At 37.7% G+C, this 25382-nt stretch overlaps 1 protein-coding gene across 2 annotated transcripts in view; it reads right to left on the reverse strand.

Annotated features, from left to right (window-relative positions):
• The window catches only part of rump (heterogeneous nuclear ribonucleoprotein rumpelstiltskin), a 170214-nt gene that overhangs the window by 11639 nt on the left and 133193 nt on the right, over positions 1–25382 (reverse strand). For both annotated transcript variants that reach the window (XM_053778279.2, XM_053778278.2), the window contains 4 exons: positions 24191–24403; positions 14178–14295; positions 4941–5135; positions 2067–2671 (listed from right to left, as the gene is read on the reverse strand). In XM_053778279.2, the coding sequence (XP_053634254.1) occupies positions 2067–2671; positions 4941–5135; positions 14178–14295; positions 24191–24403 (1131 nt within the window). The remainder of the gene's footprint in view (positions 1–2066; positions 2672–4940; positions 5136–14177; positions 14296–24190; positions 24404–25382) is intronic.

Here is a 25382-nt window from a genome sequence, read left to right on the forward strand (position 1 = left end):
TAAAACCGGGAATTTGCAATGTATTTTTGTATGGTTGTATTCTCAGATTCTTGGTCTTATTTGATAGAATGAAAGATATGTTACAGAAATAGAGATGATCTGGATCACTTTCAGGACTGAAAGTAGCTTAAAACTGAGCTCAAAGTAGCAGAAATGTTCGATTTTTGCCAATATTCTAGAGTACACAATACGTGTCCAACTGACTAGTCTAATACGCATTTAGGAATGCACTGACATTATACAGTTATTACAATAATACAGCAGTCTGCATAAAAGTATATCTTCTATTTTTTTTTGTGAATAAAAATTAAAAATGAAAAGCAAGTGTAATATAAGAGGGGCCTGGAGATATGACTAATAAACAGAGGAAATGTTTTTTAGTGCCAAGAATGTCTACATTGATTATTCTGAACCTTATTTTCAAACTGGCAATTGTAGAACTTTGTATGAAATTTGCCAAATTACCAATTTCTGACCACTTTATTGTATAGTTGAAATAGGTAAATGTGCAGTTTCTTGTATTCAATCAACTGAATAGAAGGAATACTAGCAAAATAGCTATGAGTTTGATGAACTGGAACAATGGAACTGGTCGAAAATAGAGCAAAGTGGGTGAAATCACCAATGCGTAAATATTGCCAAAGCTGCTAACTTTGGAAGAGCATAATTTCCTAAGTTTTCCATCAAATTCATACGTTTGTATTTTTTTTTTTATTATTCTTCAACCCTGAGAGCAAGTTTGAGAATAAGGGTCTTGACGCTGAAAGGGTTAATGGGAAAAGCAAACCTCTAACCTTGTGTGTGGTTTAATAAGTGACTGAGGTGTTTTCTAGGATAGTTTTCATGGTTTGATTGCTGTTTCTTGGAATCAATTGATACAATGAAATACAAGTGAAATAGAGTTGATTTTGGTCACTTTCAGACCAGAATTAGCTTGAAATAGGCCTTAAAGTGGCAGAAATATTTGACTTTTTGAAGATTTTCCTGAGGAAGGATAGTGGCTTCCCCATCTGCTTAATGGGCTTTTAGAAGATTTTAGCTTCTTATATTTTATTATCCAAGAAATGGCATATAACTATTTAAAATAGAGAGTAGAAGTTATCTTGGAAAGGCCTGGGAACCTGATTAATGAACAGAGGAAAGACTGCTTTAGTAGCCGGAGTGCTTGGTGTTCATGTTGACCTCAGATTTAAATTGGAATCTGTTATATTTTGCGTAAAACTAACAAAGCTACCAAATTTTGTCTGCTTCAGTGGGTAGGCCTGATAGCTAAACAGATGATGTCTTGCACTGAATTAATAGGATGAAAAGCATACTAGTGAAATAACTTGGAGTCAGTAAAAACTGAACAATGGAACACGACTGAAAAGTGGGCAAAATCATACATAAATTACACCAAGACTGCAACCTTTGTACCCATGTAATTCCCATGTTTTACCAAATTACAGATTTTTTGAGTCATTGCCTTCAGAAAATGATTCTCTACCCTTTCAGAAGACAATATTTTTTCTGAAAAATCACAATACTGTCAGCACTTTTAATTTTGGGGATTGTGACAGAGAAAGTTGTATACACCTAATATCTTCCTAATGATCCTTCAAAAAACAAAATCATTTAGTCAAATTAAAAGAATTTACAAAGATACCATATCTCCAGAAAATTTTATGTTACAAATGTGTATGGAGACTATTGTACTTCAGCAACTGACTGTGCAGAAACAAGTAAAAAAAAAAAAAAAACCCCTTAAACTGTCCAAACGCAGGTCTACCTTTTTTTTTACATTCTTTCATATGGAGAATATCAAGAATGGAGTGCTACGCGTGCAAACATAGATTTACATTTGGACAGTTTAAGGGTTAACTCAACAGGCATCTGCCACCAATGCAGGGCAACCCAAAGAAGAAAACAAGATAAAAAATCTAATATAATCAAAATGGGTTTAAAAAATAGTAAACAGTTTGACACATGCTACAGTAAATAGTATCTCCATCCAACATTAACAGTTCACATTCACATCTAGTCTATCCTATTTCATTTGAAATACAACACGACTATAAATTACTTACATTACTCAGTTGAATGATGTTCCTGTATCCTCCGGAGTAATTGCTGTTAGTAGCACTGGTGCCAGTACCATGGTTATAGTCCCGAGACAACCCATATCCTCCACTGCTACCTAAATTTCCACGGCTCATACTCGAACTCACTAATCCACTGCTACCACCAATACCAGAACCTACACCCCCAGGCAAATTAGACACCAAGCTGTTGGAGGTTCCCATGCCAGTACCTCCTATTCCACCCATCAATGAAGAACCCAAGCCATTACCCATGGCATTCATTCCAGCTCCCATACCAGCTCCCATTCCAGTTCCCATGCCAGCACCCATGTTTCCCATGCCAGCACCCATGTTTCCCATTCCAGCTCCCATATTGCCCATGCCACCTCCCATTCCAGCTCCCATTCCAGTTCCCATTCCAGTCCCCATTCCAGTCCCCATACCTGTTCCCATACCTGTTCCCATTCCAGCCCCCATTCCAGCTCCCATTCCAGCACCCATTCCAGTTCCCATCATGCCCATGCCTTGCCCACCCATGTTGCCCATATTTGATGCCATAGCACCAACAGCCGGCATTGCCGTGACACCAGTAGCAACAGAATTAGGTAGAGCTGCAAAAGAAAAAGAAAAAACTTTTTACAAATGATCAGTATAATATCCTTATCAAGTGGCCTACAATCAAAAAATTTTCCAATAGGCATATCATTGTTGAAACTAATAAAAGATTATTTTTTCTTTTTTTCTTTCAACAAACCGGCCGTATCCCACCGAGGCAGGGTGGTCCATAAAGAAAATCAAAAGTTTCTCTTTTTAAATTTAGTAGTTTACATAGCAAAAGGGGTTACTAGCCCTTGCATGCATACATATACATACAGAAGTGAATGCTAGTGTGTTGGGGACAGGTGTGAGATTAAAATATGTAGAATCTAATACAAAAATCGGAGTTGTTAAAAATGATTTTTGCCGATGACACAGATTCTGACGAGAAGTTGCAAATGTTGGTGGATGAATTTCGGAGGAAATTAAAAAAGAACATAAAAAGAGCAAGGTGAAAGAGGGCAACAAATGATTTAAGTAATGACAGATTCAAATCAGATTGGAAGAAGGTAGAATGGAGGAAGTAAATGTGTTCAATTATGTGCAAGTGGTCTTGTTGGCAGATGGGTCTATAAAAGATGAGGCAAGCCATAGAACTGAGGGAAAGAAGGCGAGTGCTGCATGGAGGCAAAAACGAGAAAGTATAAGAGAATAGTGGTACTAACACTCTCATATGGATGTGAACCATGGGTTATTAATGTTACAACAAGAAGGCAGGAAACACTGATGTTGTGCCTGAGGCCAACGTGTGGTGTGAACATTATGCAGAGAATTCGCATCTGGAGATTACGAGAAGCAGGGATACCAAAGTATTATCCAGAGGGCTGAGGAGTGGTTATTGAGGATGTTTGGACATTGAGAGGGAGCAAAATGGGATAACTTGAGAGTATGTATAAGTCTGTAGTGGAGAGAAAAATGGATAGGGGTCTTCCTAGGAAAGGTTGGAAGGAAGGGGTAAACACGCGTATGAGCATATCAGACAGGAGTGAAAGCAAGTGGTTTATAAGACTTGACATGCTACTGGAGTGAGAGCAAGGTAACATTAATGAAGATATTCAGGGACTTGAGCTCTGAAGGTAGAAAGTATAGTGCCTGTACTAGGAAGGCGAGTTAATATTACAAGTTGGAGGAGTAACTGAGCCGTAATGTTGGGATGCCAGTGGAAGCAAGCAATGGTGAAAGTGTTTTTCCATTTCTTGGGTCACCCCATCACAGTAGGAGACAGCCAGTGTTAAGAAAATAAAAAGCATTCATTACTTTGTTTAACTGGCCATTTCCCATCATTGTAGGAGAACCCAAAGGAAATTCATTCAGCCTCACTTGTTCTATTGCTGCCCTACAAGAAACGCATTACAATGTAAATTATCCTTCAAACTGCAATATCTTCACCTATCCTTTAGAGAGCAAACAATATGTCCCACCTCTGAATTCAAATCCGGCTAATGAACTTCCCAAACAGGACGTCATGTTATCTTGCACTCCAACAGCAAATAAAATCCCAAAAATCAGTTAGTCGACACTCATTCCAATCTAATAAACTTGCATATGCATGCAGGGTGTTCTAGCTCCTCTCACCTTCACACTTTTCTTGCAACTCCTGAGACATCCATTATTTATCAACTACTGAATAACACATGCTCGCTATAAATGAACTCATTCTGTATTAACCTTATCATGAGTAATCACACAATTTATCAGCTCACCCCTCATGGATACTCCTTAATCAATGTACTAATTTAATTGTACTGATGACAAACCAAAATCCATACAGGCACAAAAAATAATTGCTAGTGCCAGCACAACAATGTACAAGTTTTTCACATTTCACTTAAATTACATTCACTGGAAAGTGCTAAAACTGAAAAGAGGGAGGAGGAACTTATAGCACCTCAGGATTGGAGGAAATTAGGCTTGATCCAAGGAAGGGAAGGATACTTCAATTCATTAAATCAGAGACCCCTTAACAGAAAACTAGGAACCCCCCCCCCCTTCCTGGAAAAGGCCATGATACAATATTACCTACACAGCAAGTCATGTATAAAACTTCTAACTCATATTGCCAATTTGCCTAGTTGGAAATGATGGCAATATATATATAAACTACTGATGAAAAAGAAATGTGAAGCCTTTATTTGTACACCATTTCAACCAACATTGGGCATTTTTTCCTATACAATGGAATAAAAAGCCAAGTGAAATGTAGAAATAAAGGACTCCTCTATATTTGAATTTGACACCATTTTGCTTAATATATTTCACCAAAATAAATAAAAAAAAACCTACTGGCAACATCTGTTAGTGCAGATCCATTTACACCAAGTCCCATTCCAAGGCTTTTTAACCCAGGTGGCAATTTTGTGGTTGAAGATTCCTGTTTCTCAGTAACACGGTCCATTCGAACACTCATTTTACGATCATAGTAAGTTTGATTGTGGAACATGGAAATAGCTTGTACAGCTTCCACAGGATGCTCAAATTCTGAAAGTATTAATTTCCAAAATACAGACATATCCCTTTTAATAAAAAATTATATAAATCAAACTTTAGGAATACCATACAAGAACATCATATTTCGTGGTTAACCCTTTCACTGTTCAGAACCCCAACATTAATATTCCTTACAGGATCCACTTTTTTTTCTGAAATGGAAGAATCTCTTCTGAAGATAATGATGCCAAAAGTACAAAATTTTGTGGAAAACTTATAGAAATACTCAGGCATAAAGTTAGTGGTCTGGGCGCAAATTACACATTGGCGATTTTCACCCTATTTGAGTCCTACTGCACGTCGATTCATTTCCTCTGACTAAATTCTAAGCTATTTTGCAAGTTTGCCTTCCATTCTATCAACTGAGCACAAAAAACACCCATTCAAGAATTACAACTATCCTATAAAGTGCACAGTCAGTAATTTGGCCAATTTTTCACATAATTAAAAAACTACCAATATAACCCTTTCACTGTTGGTGTTGTATTAGTACAGCTTACAAGCCAGTGTTGGTGCCATATTAATATCCCAAAATTCTAGCAACTTCAAATCTAGAGGGAGGAAGCTGGTAGACCTACACGTGAGAGAATGGGTCTGCATTGTAGGTGTGCACAGTATAAAAAAAATCCTGTAGCATGCAGTGCATGAGAAAAAAAAAACTATGTTTATGGTTTAAAACACCAACTTTGAGATGTATTTTCATATAGTATTTATGGTTGTAGTCTCATTTTCTTGGTCTCGTCTGACAGAATGGAAGATATATTACAGAAACTGAGATAATATTGATTGGTTTCACAATGAAAAATACCTTGAAATTGAGCTCAAAGTAGCAGAAATGTTCGATTTTTGCTGATGTGCAAGAGTAAACAAATGACGTAACCATCCAATACATGTCCAACTAGCTAGTCTAATATGAAGTCACGAATGGGTTTACATTATTTATACGATTATTACAATAATGCAGTAGTCTGCATTACAGTAAATCTTCTATTTTTTGTGTGAATAAAAATTCAAAATGGAAAGCAGGAGTAATTAATATAAGAGGGGCCTGGAGACATGACTAATGAACAGAGAAAGTGTTATTTTAGTGCCAGGAATGTCTGCATTGTTTATTCTGGACCCTATTTTGAAATTGGCATCTTTTGAAATTTCTGTGAAATTAGCCAAATTGCCAATTTCTGACCACTTTAATGGGTAGTTGAAATCAGTAAATGGGCAGTTTCTTGTACTCAATCGATAGAAAAAATGGAGTTCTTGCGAAATAGCTGAGTTTGGTCGACTGGAACAATGGAATTGGCCGAAAATAGGGCTCACTGGCGAAATCGCCGTGCATATATATCGCTGAAACAGCTAACTTCCCGAAAGCATAATTCCGCAAGTTTTCCATGAATTTTCATACTTTTAGTGTCTTTACCATCGGAAAAAGATTCATTATTATTTCGTAAAAAAAATTTAAATTCTTCAACACTGAAAGTTTGTGAGCAAGGGTCTCAACACTAAATGGGCTAAAAATAAAGAGCAAAACAATGTAAAAATTCATAACATGAAAATGCCATTTCTTATCATTAATCATGTCACCAGGCATCTCCTATATTACACCTGCTTTCCATTTTTATACTCAATCACACAAAATAGAAGATTTGCTCAATTTCTGGACAATAAAGGGTAAGCAGGAACGACTGGCCATGGTTTACATTGTCCTAATAACTGAATCAAGAACTATTAAAAACCCATAAAACAAACTGGAACTGTAGAGCATTTTACGTATCCTCAGAAAAATTGCACAAAAATTAATATTTTTATAACTTTCAGCACAATTTCAAGCTACTTAAAAACTAACCAAAAATTGTTTATATTTCCATAAAATGTCTTCAATTCCATCACATGGTACCAAGAAATGGCCAATAAAACTATTAAAACCATCTTAGAAAACACCTGAAATTAGCAATTTTAAACTACACATATGGACAAAGTTTTGCTTTTCCCATCATGCAACACGTGGAAGAATTCTTTTATACCATGCACACTCACCACGCAAACCCATTCCCTCATATCTAAACCAAAATTTACTACTTACAGTTTATGTGAGCTGAGCTGAGATCATAAAGTATAACTACATGAGGGTCCCCCAACCTCAATGACTTACTTATATGTGACGGCCACTGAAGAGGGGGATAACTTTCATATTTAAACTGTACAAAAATCATTTACTTTAGCCCTTTTACTGCCCAGACCCCATTATCAGAAACTTGTCCACACTGTCCAAGAATTTAAAAAAAAAAAAATGTTAGTTTTTCTTATGAAATAGTAAACTTTTTTCTGAAGGTAATAAAATAAAAAGTAAGAAATTTGACGGAAAATTGACAAAATTACACTTTTGCGAATTTTCCCACGTCAGTGATATTTATACATCAGCAATTCTGTCAACTTTGAGTCCTATTTTAGGCCAATTACATTGTTCCAGTCGACCAAATTCTTAGCTATTTCAATAATATGTCTTCCATTTTATTGACTGAACACACGAAATTGCCAAATCAACTATGTCAACTACACAATAGTGATCAGAAATTGGTAATTTAGCCAATTACACACAAATTTTAAAATATTCCTATTTCAAAATAGGGTTTAGAATAAAAAAAGGCAAGAATTCACGTGCACTGGAACATTTCCTCTGATAAATTAGATATATGTGCAACACTTGGGTATCTAACCCTTTCAGGGTTTCCGACGTACTAGTACGGCTTAAGCACCAGGGTCCATGACGTACTAGTACGCCTAAATTCTAGCACCTTCAAATCTAGTGAGAGAAAGCTAGTAGGCCTACATATCATATGAAAATGTGTCTATGTGGTCAGTGTGCACAGTATAAAAAAAATCCTGCAGCACACAGTGCATAATGAGAGAGAAAAAAAAACTCAACTGTGTTTCTGGATTAAAACAGCGACTTTGCACTATATTTTCGTATGGTATTTATTGTTGTATTCTAGTTTACCTGGTCTCATTGTATAGAATGGAAGACATATCACAGAAATTGAGATGATTTTGACTGGTTTTACCATGAAAAGTACCTTGAAATTGAGCTCCAAGTAGCAGAAATGTTCGATTTTTACCAAAGTTCAAAAGTAAACAAATCATGCTTAGCGTCCAATACACATCAACTGGCGAGTCTAATATTCTTTCACAAGTGCGCCGATATTATTTATACCATTTCTACACTAATGCAGTAGTCTGCATAACAGTAAATCTTCTATTTTTTGTGAGAATAAAAATTCAAAGTGGAAAGCAAAAGAAATGTAAGAGGATCCTGGGCACATGACTAATGAACGGAGGAAATTTTATTTTAGTGCCAGGAATGTCTTTCTTCTTTTTCTGAACCCTATTTGGAAATTGGCATCTTTTGAAATTTGTGTGAAATTGGCAAAATGCTAAATTCTGACCACCGTATTGGATAGTTGAAATCGGTAAATTGGTGGTTTCTTGTACTCATTTGATAGAAAAAATGGAGTTCTAGCAAATTTTTTATAATTTTTGTCGGCTAGTACATTGAAATTGGCCGAAAATAGGGCTCAAAGTGGGCAAAATCGCCGATGCACAAACATTGTTGAGACCGCTAACTTTGCGAGAGCATAATTCCCTAAGTTTTCCATCAAATTTCACACTTTCGGTGTCATTATGATTGGGAAAAGATTCTCTATCTTTTCATAATATTTTTTTTTTTTTTTTTTAAATTTTGGGACCCTGAGAACAAGTCTCTGAGAGGGCCTGTGGACCCTGAAAGGGTTAATGAGGATATGTTTCGTCACACAGTGGCTTCAATAGTATATACAAAGAAGAATGATGAAGGACAGTAGTAGTAATCAGCCTTGAGTCGATGTGATCAGTATATCAATCTTGAAAAGAATACAGCATATGTGCAATTAAGTGGCTTATATACTGTAGGCAGGTGAGGTGCAGCAGTCATAGGTGGTATCACATTTGACAAATCCAAATGTGAAAGTAGGTCATGCCTAAAGTTTAGGCAAGTGAAGAATTCCCAGGATTCAGATCCCAAGGTGCTGTGTCTGACAGGAATGTAGATGAATGGTTCAGAGAACTGACAAGTTGATAAATTAGACACATGGATCTTAAAACAAGGAATTCTTCACTTGCCTAAGGATCCATATGTCCATGTATTCTTTTCAAGACTGATGGACTGATCACATCAACTGAAGGTTGTGATACTGATTACTTCAGACTACTCGCGTTCTTCTGCATTCTCCTTTGTATGGACTGATGAAGCCACTGTGGCGCAAAACTTTTCCTCATTTAAGATACCCAAGTGTTGCACATGTGTCTAATTTATCAACTTGTCAGTTCTCTCAATCATTCATCTACAAGATTTCCTCTATTCATTAGTTACATATTGATTTTTCATACAATAAATAGAAGATTCAATGTTATGCAATATTGTAATAATTTTTTTTTCTCTTTTTTTTTTTCAACAAGTCGGCCGTCTCCCACCGTGGCAGGGTGACCAAAAAAATAAAGAAAATCCCCAAAAAGAAAATACTTTCATCATCACTCAACACGTTTACCACACTCACACATTATCACTGTTTTTGCAGAGGTGCTCAGAATACAACAGTTTAGATGCATATACATATGAAGATATACAACATATCCCTCCAAACTGCCAATATCCCAAACCCCTCCTTTAAAGTGCAGGCATTGTACTTCCCATTTCCAGGACTCAAGTCCAACTATATGAAAATAACCGGTTTCCCTGAATCCCTTCACTAAATATTACCCTGCTCACACTCCAACAGATCGTCAGGTCCCAAGTACCATTCGTCTCCATTCAGTCCTATGTAACACGCTCATGCACGCTTGCTGGAAGTCCAAGCCCCCTCGCCCACAAAACCTCCTTTACCCCCTCTCTCCAACCCTTTCGAGGATGACCCCTACCCCGCCTTCCTTCCCCTATAGATTTATATGCTTTTCATGTCATTCTACTTTGATCCATTCTCTGTAAATGACCAAACCACCTCAACAACCCCTCTTCTGCCCTCTGACTAATACTTTTATTAACTTCACACCTTTTCCTAATTTCCACACTCCGAATTTTCTGCATAATATTTACACCACACATTGCCCTTAAACAGGACATCTCCACTGCCTCCAACCGTCTCCTCGCTGCTGCATTTACCACCCAAGCTTCACACCCATATAAGAAAGTTGGTACTACTATACTTTCATACATTCCCTTCTTTGCCTCCATAGATAACGTTTTTTGACTCCACATATACCTCAATGCACCACTCACCTTTTTTCCCTCATCAATTCTATGATTAACCTCATCCTTCATAAATCCATCCGCCGACACGTCAACTCCCAAGTATCTGAAAACATTCACTTCTTCCATACTCCTCCTCCCCAATTTGATATCCAATTTTTCTTTATCTAAATCATTTGATACCCTCATCACCTTACTCTTTTCTATGTTCACTTTCAACTTTCTACCTTTATGCTCATTCCCAAACTCATCCACTAACCCTTGCAATTTTTCTTTAGAATCTCCCATAAGCACAGTATCATCAGCAAAAAGTAACTGTGTCAATTCCCAGTTTGAATTTGATTAATCAAAATTTAATCCCACCCCTCTCCCGAACACCCTAGCATTTACTTCTTTTACAACCCCATCTATAAATATATTAAACAACCATGGTGACATTACACATCCCTGTCTAAGACCTACTTTTACCGGGAAGTATTCTCCCTCTCTTCTACACACCCTAACCTGAGCCTCACTATCCTCATAAAAACTCTTTACAGCATTTAGTAACTTACCACCTATTCCATAAACTTGCAACATCTGCCACATTGCTCCTCTATCCACTCTATCATATGCCTTTTCTAAATCCATAAATGCAATAAAAACTTCCCTACCTTTATCTAAATACTGTTCACATATATGCTTCAATGTAAACACTTGATCTACACATCCCCTACCAACTGAAACCTCCTTGCTCATCTGCCATCCTACATTCTGTCTTACCTCTAATTCTTTCAATTATAACCCTACCGTCCACTTTTCCTGGTATACTCAGTAAACTTATTTCTCTATAATTTTTACAATCTCTTTTGTCCCCTTTCCCTTTATATAAAGGGACTATACATGCTCTCCGCCAATCCCTAGGTACTTTCTCCTCTTTCATACATTTATTAAACGAAAGTACCAACCACTCCAACACTATATCCCCCCCTGCTTTTAACAATTCTGTCATGATCCCATCAGTTCCAACTGCTTTACCGCTTTACCCCCTTTCATTCTACGTAATGCCTCGCGTACCTCCCCCACACTTACATTCTGCTCTTCTTCACTCCTAAAAGATGGTATACCTCCCTGACCAGTGCATGAAATTACTGCCTCTCTTTCTTCCTCAACATTTAAAAGTTCCTCAAAATATTCTTGCCATCTGCCTAATACCTCCATCTCCCCATCTACTAACTCCCCTACTCTGTTTTTAACTGACAAATCCATACTTTCCCTAGGCTCTCTTAACTTGTTTAACTCACTCCAAATTTTTTTCTTATTTTCATTAAAATTTTGTGACAGTGCCTCTCCCACTCTATCATCTGCTCTCCTTTTGCACTCTCTCACCACTCTCTTCACCTTTCTTTTACTCTCCATATACCCTGCTCTTCTTATAACACTTCTGCTTTGTAAAAATCTCTCATAAGCTAACTTTTTCTCTTTTATCACACCCTTTACTTCATCATTCCACAAATTACTCCTCTTTCCTCCTGCCCCCACCCTCCCATAACCACAAACTTCTGCCCCACATTCTAATACTGCATTTTTAAAAGTATTCCAACCCTCTTCAACCCCCCCCCCCCACACCTCATCCTTGCACTAGCCCACCTTTCTGCCAATACTCGCTTATATCTCACCCGAACTTCTTCCTCCCTAGTTTATACACTTTCACCTCCCTCTTACTTATTGTTGCCACCTTCCTCTTTTCCCATCTACCTCTTACTCTAACTGTAGCTACAACTAAATAATGATCCGATATATCAGTTGCCCCTCAATAAACATGTACATCCTGGAGCCTACCCATCAACCTTTTATCCACCAATACATAATCTAATAAACTACTTTCATTACGTGCTGCATCATACCTTGTATATTTATTTATCCTCTTTCATAAAATATGTATTACTTATTACCAAATCTTTTTCTACACATAGCTCAATTAAAGGCTCCCCATTTACATTTACCCCTGGCACCCCAAATTTACCTACTACTCCCTCCATAACATTTTTACCCACTTTAGCATTGAAATCCCCAACCACCATTACTCTCACACTTGATTCAAAACTCCCCATGCATTCACTCAACATTTCCCAAAATCTCTCTCTCCTCTACACTTCTCTCTTCTCCAGGTGCATACACGCTTATTATAACCCACTTTTCACATCCAATCTTTATTTTACTCCACATAATCCTTGAATTAATACATTTATTTATCCCTCTTTTCCTGCCATAGCTTATCCTTCAACATTATTGCTACTCCTTCTTTAGCTCTAACTATTTGAAACCCCTGACCTAATACCATTTATTCCTCTCCATTGAAACTCTCCCACCCCCTTCAGCTTTGTTTCACTTAAAGCCAGGACATCCAGCTTCTTCTCATTCATAACATCCACAATTATCTCTTTCCTATCATTTGTACAACATCCACGCACATTCAGACTTCCCACTTTGACATTTTCTTCTTATTCTTTTTAGTAATCTTTACAGGAAAAAGGGTTACTAGCCCATTGTTCCCTGCATTTTAGTTGACTTTTACAACACGCATGGCTTACAGAGGAAAGATTCTTATTCCACTTCCCCATGGATATAAAAGGAAAAGTAATAAGACCAAGAACTATTAAGATAAAATCAAAGAAAACTCAGATGAGTGTGTATAAATAAACGTGTACATGTATGTGTAGTGTGACCTAAGTGTAAGTAGAAATAATAAGACATACCTGTAATCTTGCATATTTATGAGACAGACAAAAGACACCAGCAATCCTACCATCATGTAAAACAATTACAGACTTTCGTTTTACACTCACTTGGCAGGACGGTAGTACCTCCCTGGGTGGTTGCTGTCTACCAATTAACAAGACATTCCTGGCACTAAAATAACATTTCCTCTTTTCATTAGTCACGTCCCCACGCCCCTCTTACATACTTTTACTTTCCACTTCGAATTTTTATTCTCACAAAAAATATAAGATTTACTGTTATGCAGACTACTGCATTAGTGTAGAAATGGTATAAATAATATCAGCAGGTCCTTCAATATCAATCCCACTAGCAGAATATTTGCCCATCCCAATTTTCAATGCTACCCAAGCAATAAGCTGTGATAATTCCAATTACTTATGTGCTAAAATATTGGATAGCTTATAATTTGGGTTGGATAAATACACAAGTGAGATGGGGTGGATTTGAGTGGGACTCCTCAGTGGGAGACGGCCGACTTTTAAAAAAAAAAAAATTCTATTTACTCACGTACAAGTCCCTCTCGATTCCAACACGTCTCACTCATGTATTTATCCAGCCTAAATTTGAAGCTACCCAAGGTTTTAGCTTCGATAGGACCTTGTGTAGCTTTAAAAAGAGACTGGACAAATATACAAGTGGGAGGAGCATGTATGTATATACACGTGTACATTTTACGTTGTTTTTATGTGTTTTGCGACTGTTCATGGTTCAATAGGTTAAGGTATTGTATTATATTTCGCTACAATATATTGGGGCACCAAACATTCGCGATTTTTCAACATTCGCGAGGGTCTTGATCCCCTACCCTCGCTAATGTTGAGGGAGACCTGTAGTACATATTTATTGTATAAAATACTAAGAATTAATATAAATGATAAAATATTATTACACAAGAGTAACAAAGTAAAAGATAGAAAATTGAAAACAGACTGAATCAATTAACAAGTTTCCAGAAATGATTTATTAAGCCATAATTAAAAAACATGAAGAGAACATACCAACAACTCCAAATCCACGGCTCTTTCCATCCTGATCTTTACTGATTTCTACACTGCTAACTTTGCCAGCTATCTTGAAAACATCTTTCAACATTTTATCATCAACTTTGTAGTCAAGCTGAAAAAAAAATGTACAGTATACATAAATAATTATTTAATGAACAATTACTTAAAATATCGAATTCTGACTCCTCTTCCTAAATTGTAGTTCTAACACTGATGGAAGTGGATCTGAAGAGGAATTTTATGGTTTTGAACCATATGGTACATTGTACCATGGTACAATGGTACCAAATCGTACAATGGAACCCAGACACTCATCCACTGCCGCTGTCGACGCCGCCGAAGCCACATACGTAATGACATTTTATTCATTCTAAAGTAGATACAGGATTTCTATTTCATTGATATTGTTTATTGTGTCATAGTAAGATGAATTGTGATAGATAAATATGCCGCATAGATGATATTAGCGAAATATTGAAGTATCTTGTCGTGCCTCAAGAGAGTCGGAATGGATTAATTGCATTTCAATTAATTTAAATGAGGAAAATTGACTCTGCAAACATGTAAATCTAGATGCGAGCAAGGTTACGGAATGGATTAAACTGGTAAGTAGAGGTTCCACTGTATATAGTAGAACATTACTAATATACAACATTTTTGCTTGTTTTTTGTTGTAAACAATTCCTGTAAACAAAATAATAATGAAAATATTAGTGTGGTTACTGTGTTGAATATAACGAGTGTACATATATACATTATGCATTATATTGGTCTCACAGGCCATAGAAGTTACTGGAAAAAATAAAATTAGAAAAGAAAAAAGGAAGAAAACAGTAAAATAAAAAAATGTGACTTTACGGAAGTTGCGGATGCTGTCGCCACCCGGTTATTGTGGGTTAACTTCACGCCTCTATAACTTGGAAACTACTGATCAGAATTTTTTTTTGTTTTATTACCTATAGAAAAATACTTTTAATTCTTCAAGATTTTTTTTTTTTCAATTCTTGGACCCTGGCTATCACCCTGACAGGGTGAAGGATAAGATGGTATCCAATAAGTTTAGGGTGTACACACAAACACTGAAGGCTAATTTACTAATAAGTCACTAAATAACAAAAATGGCACAATACCGTGACTGGAACGATACACAAATAACCCGCATATAGAAGAGAGTAGCTTACGACGACGTTTTGATCCGACTTGGACCATTTACAAGTCACACTGTGACTTTGTAAATGGTCTAAGTCGGACCGAAACATCGTCGTAAGCTACTCTCTTCTATATGTGGGTTATTTGTGAATAAGTCACTAAACCTGGATAACTGGTATCTGTGTAAAAAGTGGAGAACATCTTCAAGACAACTTCAAGCTTTTAGTCTCTTGGGCATTTTCCACAAAAGAAACTTTGCACTGATTTTAAGTTTAAATTTAGCAATTTCATTAAATAAGTTTAGATGCAATAATTGGAGAATGTCTCGACTGATCAGGTTCAAACCTCCAGAAGCCAGTGTATGATACTAGACACTTTTAGATTTATTTTAGATTGTTTAATTGCCAATTTACTTTGAAGATACTGTAATATTAGTTTCCATGCAGTAACTTGTTAATGCCTCTTTGAACTGGCCTGAGCTTTACAATGCAGATATTTAATTATACAGGCAGGCCAGGCTTTACAGCACTTTGCTTTATGGCATTTCACTAATGCAGCAGTTTTCAATAATACCTATTCTTCATTTATTCAGATTTCCTACAATAAATTCATTCACCACTCACTATAAGCTAAGGACGAAAAAATTACAAGGTAAGCAATGCGAGTACTGTGTAAGTGAATTCCTAAAAGAACAGTACAAGTCAAGTGTTCAGCAACCCACAAAATGACAGCAAGGTAGAAAATGCAGTATTATTTTTCACTCCACAAGAAGGCAGCGCAGACCAACTAACTGACATTAGAAGTGGACAACATTGCTCCCTCACTCAGCACCTGGACCAGATTCATGGAATGCTGTTTGTTCATAAAGAAGTGCAAAGTACCATTACCACGAGCACTCAGCATTCTTTACAGAAAGAGCTTACATCTAGGTGAAATACTAGAGGCCATAAAGAGTGCAGACATAGCTCCTTTACGTAAGGGAGGTAGTATAGTACTAGCTAAAAATTACACACCAGCATCATAAATATCTTCAAAAGTGTGATGAGAAGGCAGATTACAAATTTCATGGACCAGCACAATCAGCATAACCCGAACCAGCATGGTTTTAGAGCAGGACGATCATGCCTGTCACAGCTGCAGAACCATTATGACAGAATTACCAAAACGCAGGTGTGATTTACACAGATTTTGCAAAAGCGTTAGACAAAGGCGATCAGGGAGTGATAGTGCACACAATGAAGGCCATGGGCATTAAAAGGAAGGTAAGCAGGTGGATCTTCGGGTTCCTAACACAAAAAGCAGTAATGAACAGGGCAAGATCCAGCATCAACGGGGTCAAAAGCTCAGTGCCCCAAGGTACTGAGCTTTTTACCTCTGCTGTTTCTCATCCTCATAGCATAGATAAAAACACCTGTCACACTTTTGTATCATCATTTGCAGATGACACTAAAATAAGCATGGAAGTCACTAGAGTAGAGGATATGGAAAAAGTACAGAAAGACATAAGCAGGGTTTTCCAGCGGGCAGTTGAGAACAACATGACGTTCAATGGTGATAAGTTCCAGCTGCTTAGGTATGGAAAGAATGAAGAACTCAAAAGGAACACTATATACAAAACTCAAGAGGGTCATCAAATAGAATGAAAGGAACACATAAAAGCCTGGGAATAATTATGTCTGCAAACCTTCCTTTTAAAGACCATAACAAGACAAAAAATTTCACAACCAGGAGGATAATGGGGTGGGTACTGAGAACTTTCAAAACAAGGGAAATAATGTCAAAGGTGACACACTCTTCAAATCGCTCGAGCTCTCTCGCTTAGAATATTGCTCAGTGCTGACGGCCCCATTCAAAACAGGAGAAATATCAGAGCTGGAACAAATACAGAGATCGTTTATGGCTCACACTGAGCCAGTGAAGCACCTAAATTACTGGGAAAACCTTCAGGTCTTGAACATGTACTCAATGGAGCAGAGGAGAGAGATACACAATAATATATACCTGGAAAGTACTTAGAGAGCCTGGTCCCAAATCTGCACACTGCCATAACTTAATGGAGTGAGAGATATGGAAAGAAGTGTAAAATAAACCCAGTGGGGAGCAGGGCTGTGGTGGGGGTCAATAAGGGAACACTGCATCAACATTCAGGGTTCTAGACTTTCAAAATCTTACCAGAAGATATCAGAAACATGGCTGGAACAAGTGTAGAAGCCTTCAAGAGGAAACTGGACAAGTATCTTCACCAGGTGCCAGATCATCCAGGCTGTGATGGATATGTGGGGCAGCAAGCCTCCAGCAGCAACAGCCTGGCTGACTAGGCAAGAACCAGAAGAGCCTGGCCCATGGCTGCACTCAGAGAGTAGAGAAACCTCTCGAAACTCTTCAAAGGTATATCAAAAGTATATGCATTTTACAGGCCTAGCTCTATTGCTCACTTAATATATGATAGTGAAAACATGCTATCAGGCTTTTATATGCATTTCAAAGTGAAAAAGGCTATACGTATTTCACCTGATAGAAATTTTTACTTTACAGCAATAGCCCAGAACCTAACCTGCTATCCAAGCAATACCTGCCTGTATTAGAAACTTAGGCCCTACCTCCAAGCTTTAGCAAGCTTGGAAGTAGGGCAACAATAATAGCAACAATTATCAACTGATGCATAACCTACAGGCACACAGCTATGACAATATGCATTGCTTTTGCTTTGGATTAATGTGCCATGAAATCATAAGCATATTGAACATTATGGTATATTCCAAGCATTAACCCCTTAACGGTACAAACGTAGATCTACGTTCTTACTGCCAGTGCTCCAAACGTAGATCTATGTTTTATTTTTCCTACCTCCAAATTTTGCACGATTGGCCTGACATGCCTCGTCAGCACAGAGTGAGTCTTAACACTCGGTGTGCGCAGTATTAAAAAAATCTGGGACCACTTAGTATGCTATTTGCTAGAGCAAATAGCATAGCAAACACCAGGGATTCACTGATATGTCATATTAACACTCCCCTTTTAAGAGGAAAGTGATGGATGTAGCCATAAGTGGTGAGGAAATATCAAAAACCTCGACAATAACCAAGTGTAGCATTTGTCCAATATTTTTTCATTTTTGATACTACTGGCTGTCTCTCCATCTATATCTGTCTATATCTCTTTGTCTATATCTGTCTATATATCTCTGTCTGTCTATATATCTGTCTATATCTCTCTGTCTATCTGTCTCTCACGTGTACACTTAAGTACAACTATACATAGTATAAATTACCTAGGATAACCCAAAAATTCCAAACAAAGTGATATACAGTGCTTGTTAAGACATAATAAGCATGATTGGCAACTCAGTGGCAAGTAATAAGCATTTCACTTCATCAGGAATCAGACGCGACTACTGCAACATGTGTAATACATGTTTTATGAGCCGCTCTGTACGACAAGCAAACGGAAAGACAGACAGACAGACAGACAGACAGACAGACAGACACACACACACACACACACACACAGACACACACACACACACAAAGATAGGTAGACAAAGACACACACACACAGGCAAACAGAAAGACAAATACACACAGGCAGACAGAAAGACAGGCACACACAGGCAGACAGACTGACAGACTGACACACACAGGCAGATAGAAAGACAAACAGAGCTAGACAGAACAGTGGAAACAACTAAAGCCAGGGGTTCTCTGCAGCAGTGCAAGATCATTAAGTGTCAAACCACTCCTTACCCTGTCAACAGTTTACTGAAACTCATCATAAACACCATGCTTCAAGAAGTTTCATGTATAATCCAGCATGTCTAAAACATTGCTGAGACCTAAAAATACTTTGTATATATTTCTAGGAAATAGTAAATGATCAAGGCAGGTGAAAATTTTCACCTGTCAGTGTGATGATTATTATTTGAGTACTACTTTAGTACCTAATATTAGCGTCAGAATAAAGATTCGCTACAAAATCACAAGAACTATTATAAATTGTTCTTCTTTATTTCTTCTATTGTCCATGGGGAAGTGGAAAAGAATCTTTCCTCCGTAAGCCATGCGTGTCGTGTGAGGCGACTAAAATGCCGGGAGCAATGGGCTAGTAACCCCTTCTCCTGTAAACATTTACTAAAAAAGAGAAGAAAAACTTTATAAAACTGGGATGCTTGAATGTGCGTGGATGTAGTGTGGATGACAAGAAAAAGATGATTGCAGATGTTACGAATGAAAAGAAGTTGGATGTCCTGGCCCTAAGCGAAACAAAGCTGAAGGGGATAGGGGAGTTTCGGTGGCGGAAAATAAATGGGATTAAATCTGGAGTATCTGAGAGAGTTAGAGCTAAGGAAAGGGTAGCAATAATGTTGAAGGATCAGTTATGGAAGGAGAAAAGAGAATACAAATGTGTAAATTCAAGGATTATGTGGATTAAAGTAAAGGTTGGATGCGAAAAGTGGGTCATAATAAGCGAGTATGCACCTGGAGAAGAGAGGAATGTAGAGGAGAGAGAGAGATTTTGGGAGATATTAAGTGAATGTATAGGAACCTTTGAACCAAGTGAGAGAGTAATTGTGGTAGGGGACCTGAATGCTAAAGTAGGAGAAACTTTCAGAGAGGGTGTGGTAGGTAAGTCTGAGGTGCCAGGTGTAAATGATAATGGGAGCCCTTAGATTGAACTTTGTATAGAAAGGGGTTTAGTTATAGGTAATACATATTTTAAGAATAAATAAGTATACAAGATATGATGAAGGGCAAAACGACAGTAGTTTGTTGGATTATGTATTGGTAGATAAAAGACTGTTGAGTAGACTTCAGGATGTACATGTTTACAGAGGGGCCACAGATATATCAGATCACTTTTTAGTTGTAGCTACACTGAAAGTAAAAGGTAGATGGTATACAAGGAGAATAGAAGCACAAGGGAAGAGACAGGTGGTTTATAAACTAAAGGAGGAGGCAGTTAGGGTAAGATATAAACAGCTATTGGAGGATAGATGGGCTAATGAGAGCATAGGCAATGGGGTCGAAGAGGTATAGGGTAGGTTTAAAAATGTAGTGTTAGAGTGTTCAGCAGAAGTTTGTGGTTACAGGAAAGTGGGTGTGGGAGGGAAGAGGAGCGACTGGTGGAATGATGATGTAAAGAGAGTAGTAAGGGAGAAAAAGTTAGCATATGAGAAGTTTTTACAAAGTATAAGTGATGCAAGGAGAGAAGAGTATATGGAGAAAAAGAGAGAGGTTAAGAGAGTGGTAAAGCAATGTAAAAAAGAGAGCAAATGAGAGAGTGGGTGAGATGTTATCAACAAATTTTGTTGAAAACAAGAAAAAGCTTTGGAGTGAGATTAAAAAGTTAAGGAAGCCTAGAGAACAAATGAATTTACAAGTTAAAAATAGGAGAGGAGAGTTATTAAATGGAGAGTTAGAGGTATTGGGAAGATGGAGGTAATATTTTGAGGAATTGTTAAATGTTGATGAAGATAGGGAAGCTGTGATTTCGTGCATAGAGCAAGGAGGAATAACATCTTGTAGGAGTGAGGAAGAGCCAGTTGTGAGTGGGCGGGAAGTTCGTGAGGCAGTAGGTAAAATGAAAGGGGGTAGGGCAGCTGGGATTGATGGGATAAAGATAGAAATGTTAAAAGCAGGTGGGGATATAGTTTTAGAGTGGATGGTGCTATTATTTAATAAATGTATGGAAAAGGGTAAGGTACCTACGGATTGGCAGAGAGCATGCATAGTTCCTTTGTAAAAAGGCAAAGGGGACAAAAAAGAGTGCAAAAATTATAGGGGGATATGTCTGTTGAGTACTAGGTAGTAGGTTGGTAGACAGCAACCGCCCAGGGAGGTACTATCGTCCTGCCAGGTGAGTATAAAACTGAAGCCTGTAATCGTTTTACACGATGGTAGGATTGCTGGTGTCTTTTTTTTTTCTGTCTCATACACATGCAAGATTTCAGGTACGTCTTGCTACTTCTACTTACACTTAGGTCACATTACACATACATGTACAAGCATATATATAAACACACACCTTAGGGTTTTCTTCTATTTTCTTTCTAGTTCTTGTTCTTGTTTATTTCCTCTTACCTCCATGGAGAAGTGGAACAGAATTCTTCCTCCGTAAGCCATGCGTGTTGTAAGAGGCGACTAAAATGCCGGAAGCAAGGGGCTAGTAACCCCTTCTGTATATATTACTAAATGTAAAAGGAGAAACTTTCGTTTTTCCTATTGGGCCACCTCGCCTCGGTGGGATACAGCCAGTGTGTTGAGAGAGAAGTCTGTTGAGTATACCTGGTAAAGTGTATGGTAGAGTTATTATTGAAAGAATTAAGAGTAAGATGGAGAATAAGATAGCAGATGAAAAAGGAGGCTTTAGGAAAGGTAGGGGGTGTGTTTACAGTGAAAAACATAAGTGAACAGTATTTAGATAAGGCTAAAGAGGTTTTTGTGGCATTTATGGATTTGGAAAAAGCGTATGACAGGGTGGATAGGGGGACAATGTGGCAGATGTTGCAGGTGTATGGTATAAGAGGTAGGTTACTGAAAGCAGTGAAGAGTTTTTACGAGGATAGTGAGGCTCAAGTTAGAGTATGTAGGAAAGAGGGAGATTATTTCCAAGTAAAAGTAAGCCTTAGACAAGGATGTGTGATGTCACCATGGTTGTTTAATATATTTATAGATGGGGTTTTAAGAGAAGTAAATGCAAGGGTCTTGGCAAGAGGCATGGAGTTAAAAGATAAAGAATCACACAAAGTGGGAGTTGTCACAGTTGCCCTTTGCTGATGACACTGTGCTCTTGGGAGATTCTGAAGAGAAGTTGCAGAGGTTGGTGGATGAATTTGGTAGGGTATGTAAAAGAAGAAAATTAAAAGTTAATACAGGAAAGAGTAAGGTTATGAGGATAAAAAGATTAGGTGATGAAAGATTGGATATCAGATTAGAGGGAGATAGTATGGAGGAGGTGAATGTATTCAGATATCTGGGAGTGGACGCGTCAGCAGATGGGTCTATGAAAGATGAGGTGAATCATAGAACTGATGAGAGGAAAATGGGTGAGAGGCACACTTAGGAGTCTGTGGAGACAAAAAACTTTGTCCTTGGAGGCAAAGAGGGGAATGTATGAGAGTATAGTTTAACCAACGCTCTTATATGGGTGTCAAGCATGGGCGATGAATGTTGCAGCGAGGAGAAGGCTCTAGGCAGTGGAGATGTCATGTCTGAGGGCAATGTGTGGTGTGAATATAATGCAGAGAATTCGTAGTTTGGAAGTTAGGAGGAGGTGCAGGATTACCAAAACTGCTGTCCAGAGGGCTGAGGAAGGGTTGTTGAGGTGGTTCGGACATGTAGATAGAATGGAGCGAAACAGAATGACTTCAAGAGTGTATCAGTCTGTAGTGGAATAAAGGCGGGGTAGGGGTCCGCCTAGGAAAGGTTGGAGGGAGGGGGTAAAGGAGGTTTTGTGTGCTAGGGGCTTAGACTTCCAGCAGGCATGCGTGAGCATGTTTGATAGGAGTGAATGGAGACAAATGGTTTTTAATACTTGACGTGCTGTTGGAGTGTGAGCAAACTAACATTTATGAAGGGATTCAGGGAAATCGGCAGGCCGGACTCGAGTCCTGGAGATGGGAAGTACAGTGCCTGCACTCTGAAGGAGGGGTGTTAATGTTGCAGTTTAAAAATAGTAGTGTAAAGCACCCTTCTGGCAAGACAGTGATGGAGTGAATGATGGTGCAAGTTTTTCTTTTTCGGGCCACCCTGCCTTGGTGGGAGTCGGCCAGTGTGTTAACAAAAATAAAATAAAAATTATGCAAATTAAAATAAAAACGAGAAAAGCATATAACGGCAACACTTCTGCAAGCAGCAGGACTCAATGTTGCCATCAAGAGAGCATCGAGTGCCAACTTCGCGGTCTTACATTTTGGTAAATACTGGTCCTAAATTTCTTTTTTACATTACTTTATGTAAAAAAAAAATGTGCTCTTTAAAAAAACTTTTTTTTTTTTTTCCAAAATATTCAGAGCACTGGGCAAGAGAACGTAGATCTATGTTTGGACAGTTAAAGGGTTAATCTAAATTTTTTTTTTTAAAACCAATGAGTTCCACTCTCAAAACAACAAATACTTGTCATTATTGCCCAATACAAAAATATCAATAGAAAGCAGATATGCTCAAAAATAGTTCCACAAATTTGAGAGTTCAAATAATCTGTAAATTGTTCAAACACAGTGAGAAATTGATAATCCAAACTACTGAATGTTAGCAGTGACTGGTTAGATGCCTCATGACAACGTGTCTTGCACCAAAGATGCCAATTTCATTTTATCCCATGAACGTTCAAGATCTGTTATTGGTTATGGGAATCAATAAGTACACAACCCAATCTCAAAAAAAAAAAAAAAAAAAAGAAAAAAGAAAGAACTTGCAAAGGAAACATAACATCAATAAAAAATTTTATCAATATTGATGAACAGCAGGTATATATTTTTAAGATTTGCCTGGCATCTAGCATATTCAAAAAGCAGAAATAGAAAATCAGTAACTCTGCAAATGTGCACAGAATTTAAAAGCCTTCCATTTCATCATGGTATATGATAGGAAAGTAGTACCTCCATGGATGATTGCTGTCTGCCAACCAACTTATTCTTACAATATTCTATTTGCACACGATACATTACCTATATTCTCCTAGTTCTGAATTGTTTTTTATCTAATATCTCCTCCTAAATTTAGGACTGGTCCAAGAACAGGCCAGAGGAAAGTTAAACTAAAACCATTGCTATACACTGCACATACACTACAATATATCATAACACAATACGTTTGCAGGAGATCGAGAAGACATAGAATGTTCATGAAATCCATACTCACATTTGCCACAAAAACTTTGCTGACTAGGGGTCCAGTAATCCCAAGCGATTCTAGGAACACTGTAGAAAGACCGTAGGTATTTCCATATTTATTTCCAGGAGGTCCACCCAAGTCTGCACCACGAGTAAAATCACGTCCTCCTCTCATGTCAGATTTCATCAAACTTCTGTGACGGTCTCTATCAGAATCAAAGTCTTGGCGAGATGGTCCACTCTGCAAAGTTAAAACATTAATATCACACAATGCATGTCACTTCAAGTACTTTTTCAGGTCGTCCAGATAAAAAATACTTGTGGTATAAGTCACAAACAGTAGAATCTTACGTAATATACATTTCAAAATTCAAAACTCTTCTATTAACCTTTAACCCTTTCAAGGTTGGTGCTGTGCTAGTACGGCTTGCACGCCAGGGTTGGTGCCCTACTAGTACGCCTAAATTCTAGCACCTTCAAATCCAGCAAGAGAAAGCTGGTAGGCCTACATATGAAAGAATGGGTCTATGTGGTCGGTGTGCGCACTATAAAAAACTCCTGCAGCATACAGTGCATAATGAGAAATAAAAAAAACTCCGACCATGTTTTTGGTTTAAAACAGGAACTTTGCAATGTATTTTCGTATGCTATTTATGGTTGTATTCTAGAATGCAGTAGTCTGCATAACATAAATCTTCTATTTTTGTGAGAATAAAATTTCAAAGTGGAAAGCAAAAGAAATATAACAAGAGGCCTGGGGACATGAGTAATGAAGAGAGATAATGTTATTTTAGTGTCTTGTTTATTCTGGACCCTATTTGTGAAATTGGCAAAATTCCCAATTTCTGACCATGTTATTGGATAGTTGAAATCGGTAAATGGGTGGTTTCTTGTACTCATTCGATAGAAAAAATGGAGTTCTAGGAAGTAGGTATGATTTTTGTCGACTGGTACATTGGAATTGGCCGAAAATAGGGCTCAAAGTGGGTGAAATCGCTGATGCATAAACATCGTCAAGACAGCCAATTTCACGAGAGCATAATTCCGTAAGTTTTCCATAAAATTTCATACTTTTGGTGTCATTATGATCAGGGAAAGTTTCTCTATCATTTCGTAAGAAAAAATAATCCTTTTTTCTTTTTCTTTTAAAATTTCCGACCCTGAAAACAAGTTTAGGAGAGGGCCTGCCGACCCTGAAAGGGTTAAACTGTCCAAACGTA

The sequence above is a fragment of the Cherax quadricarinatus genome, chromosome 22, assembly GCF_038502225.1.
Source record: "Cherax quadricarinatus isolate ZL_2023a chromosome 22, ASM3850222v1, whole genome shotgun sequence".
Lineage (NCBI taxonomy): Eukaryota > Metazoa > Arthropoda > Malacostraca > Decapoda > Parastacidae > Cherax > Cherax quadricarinatus.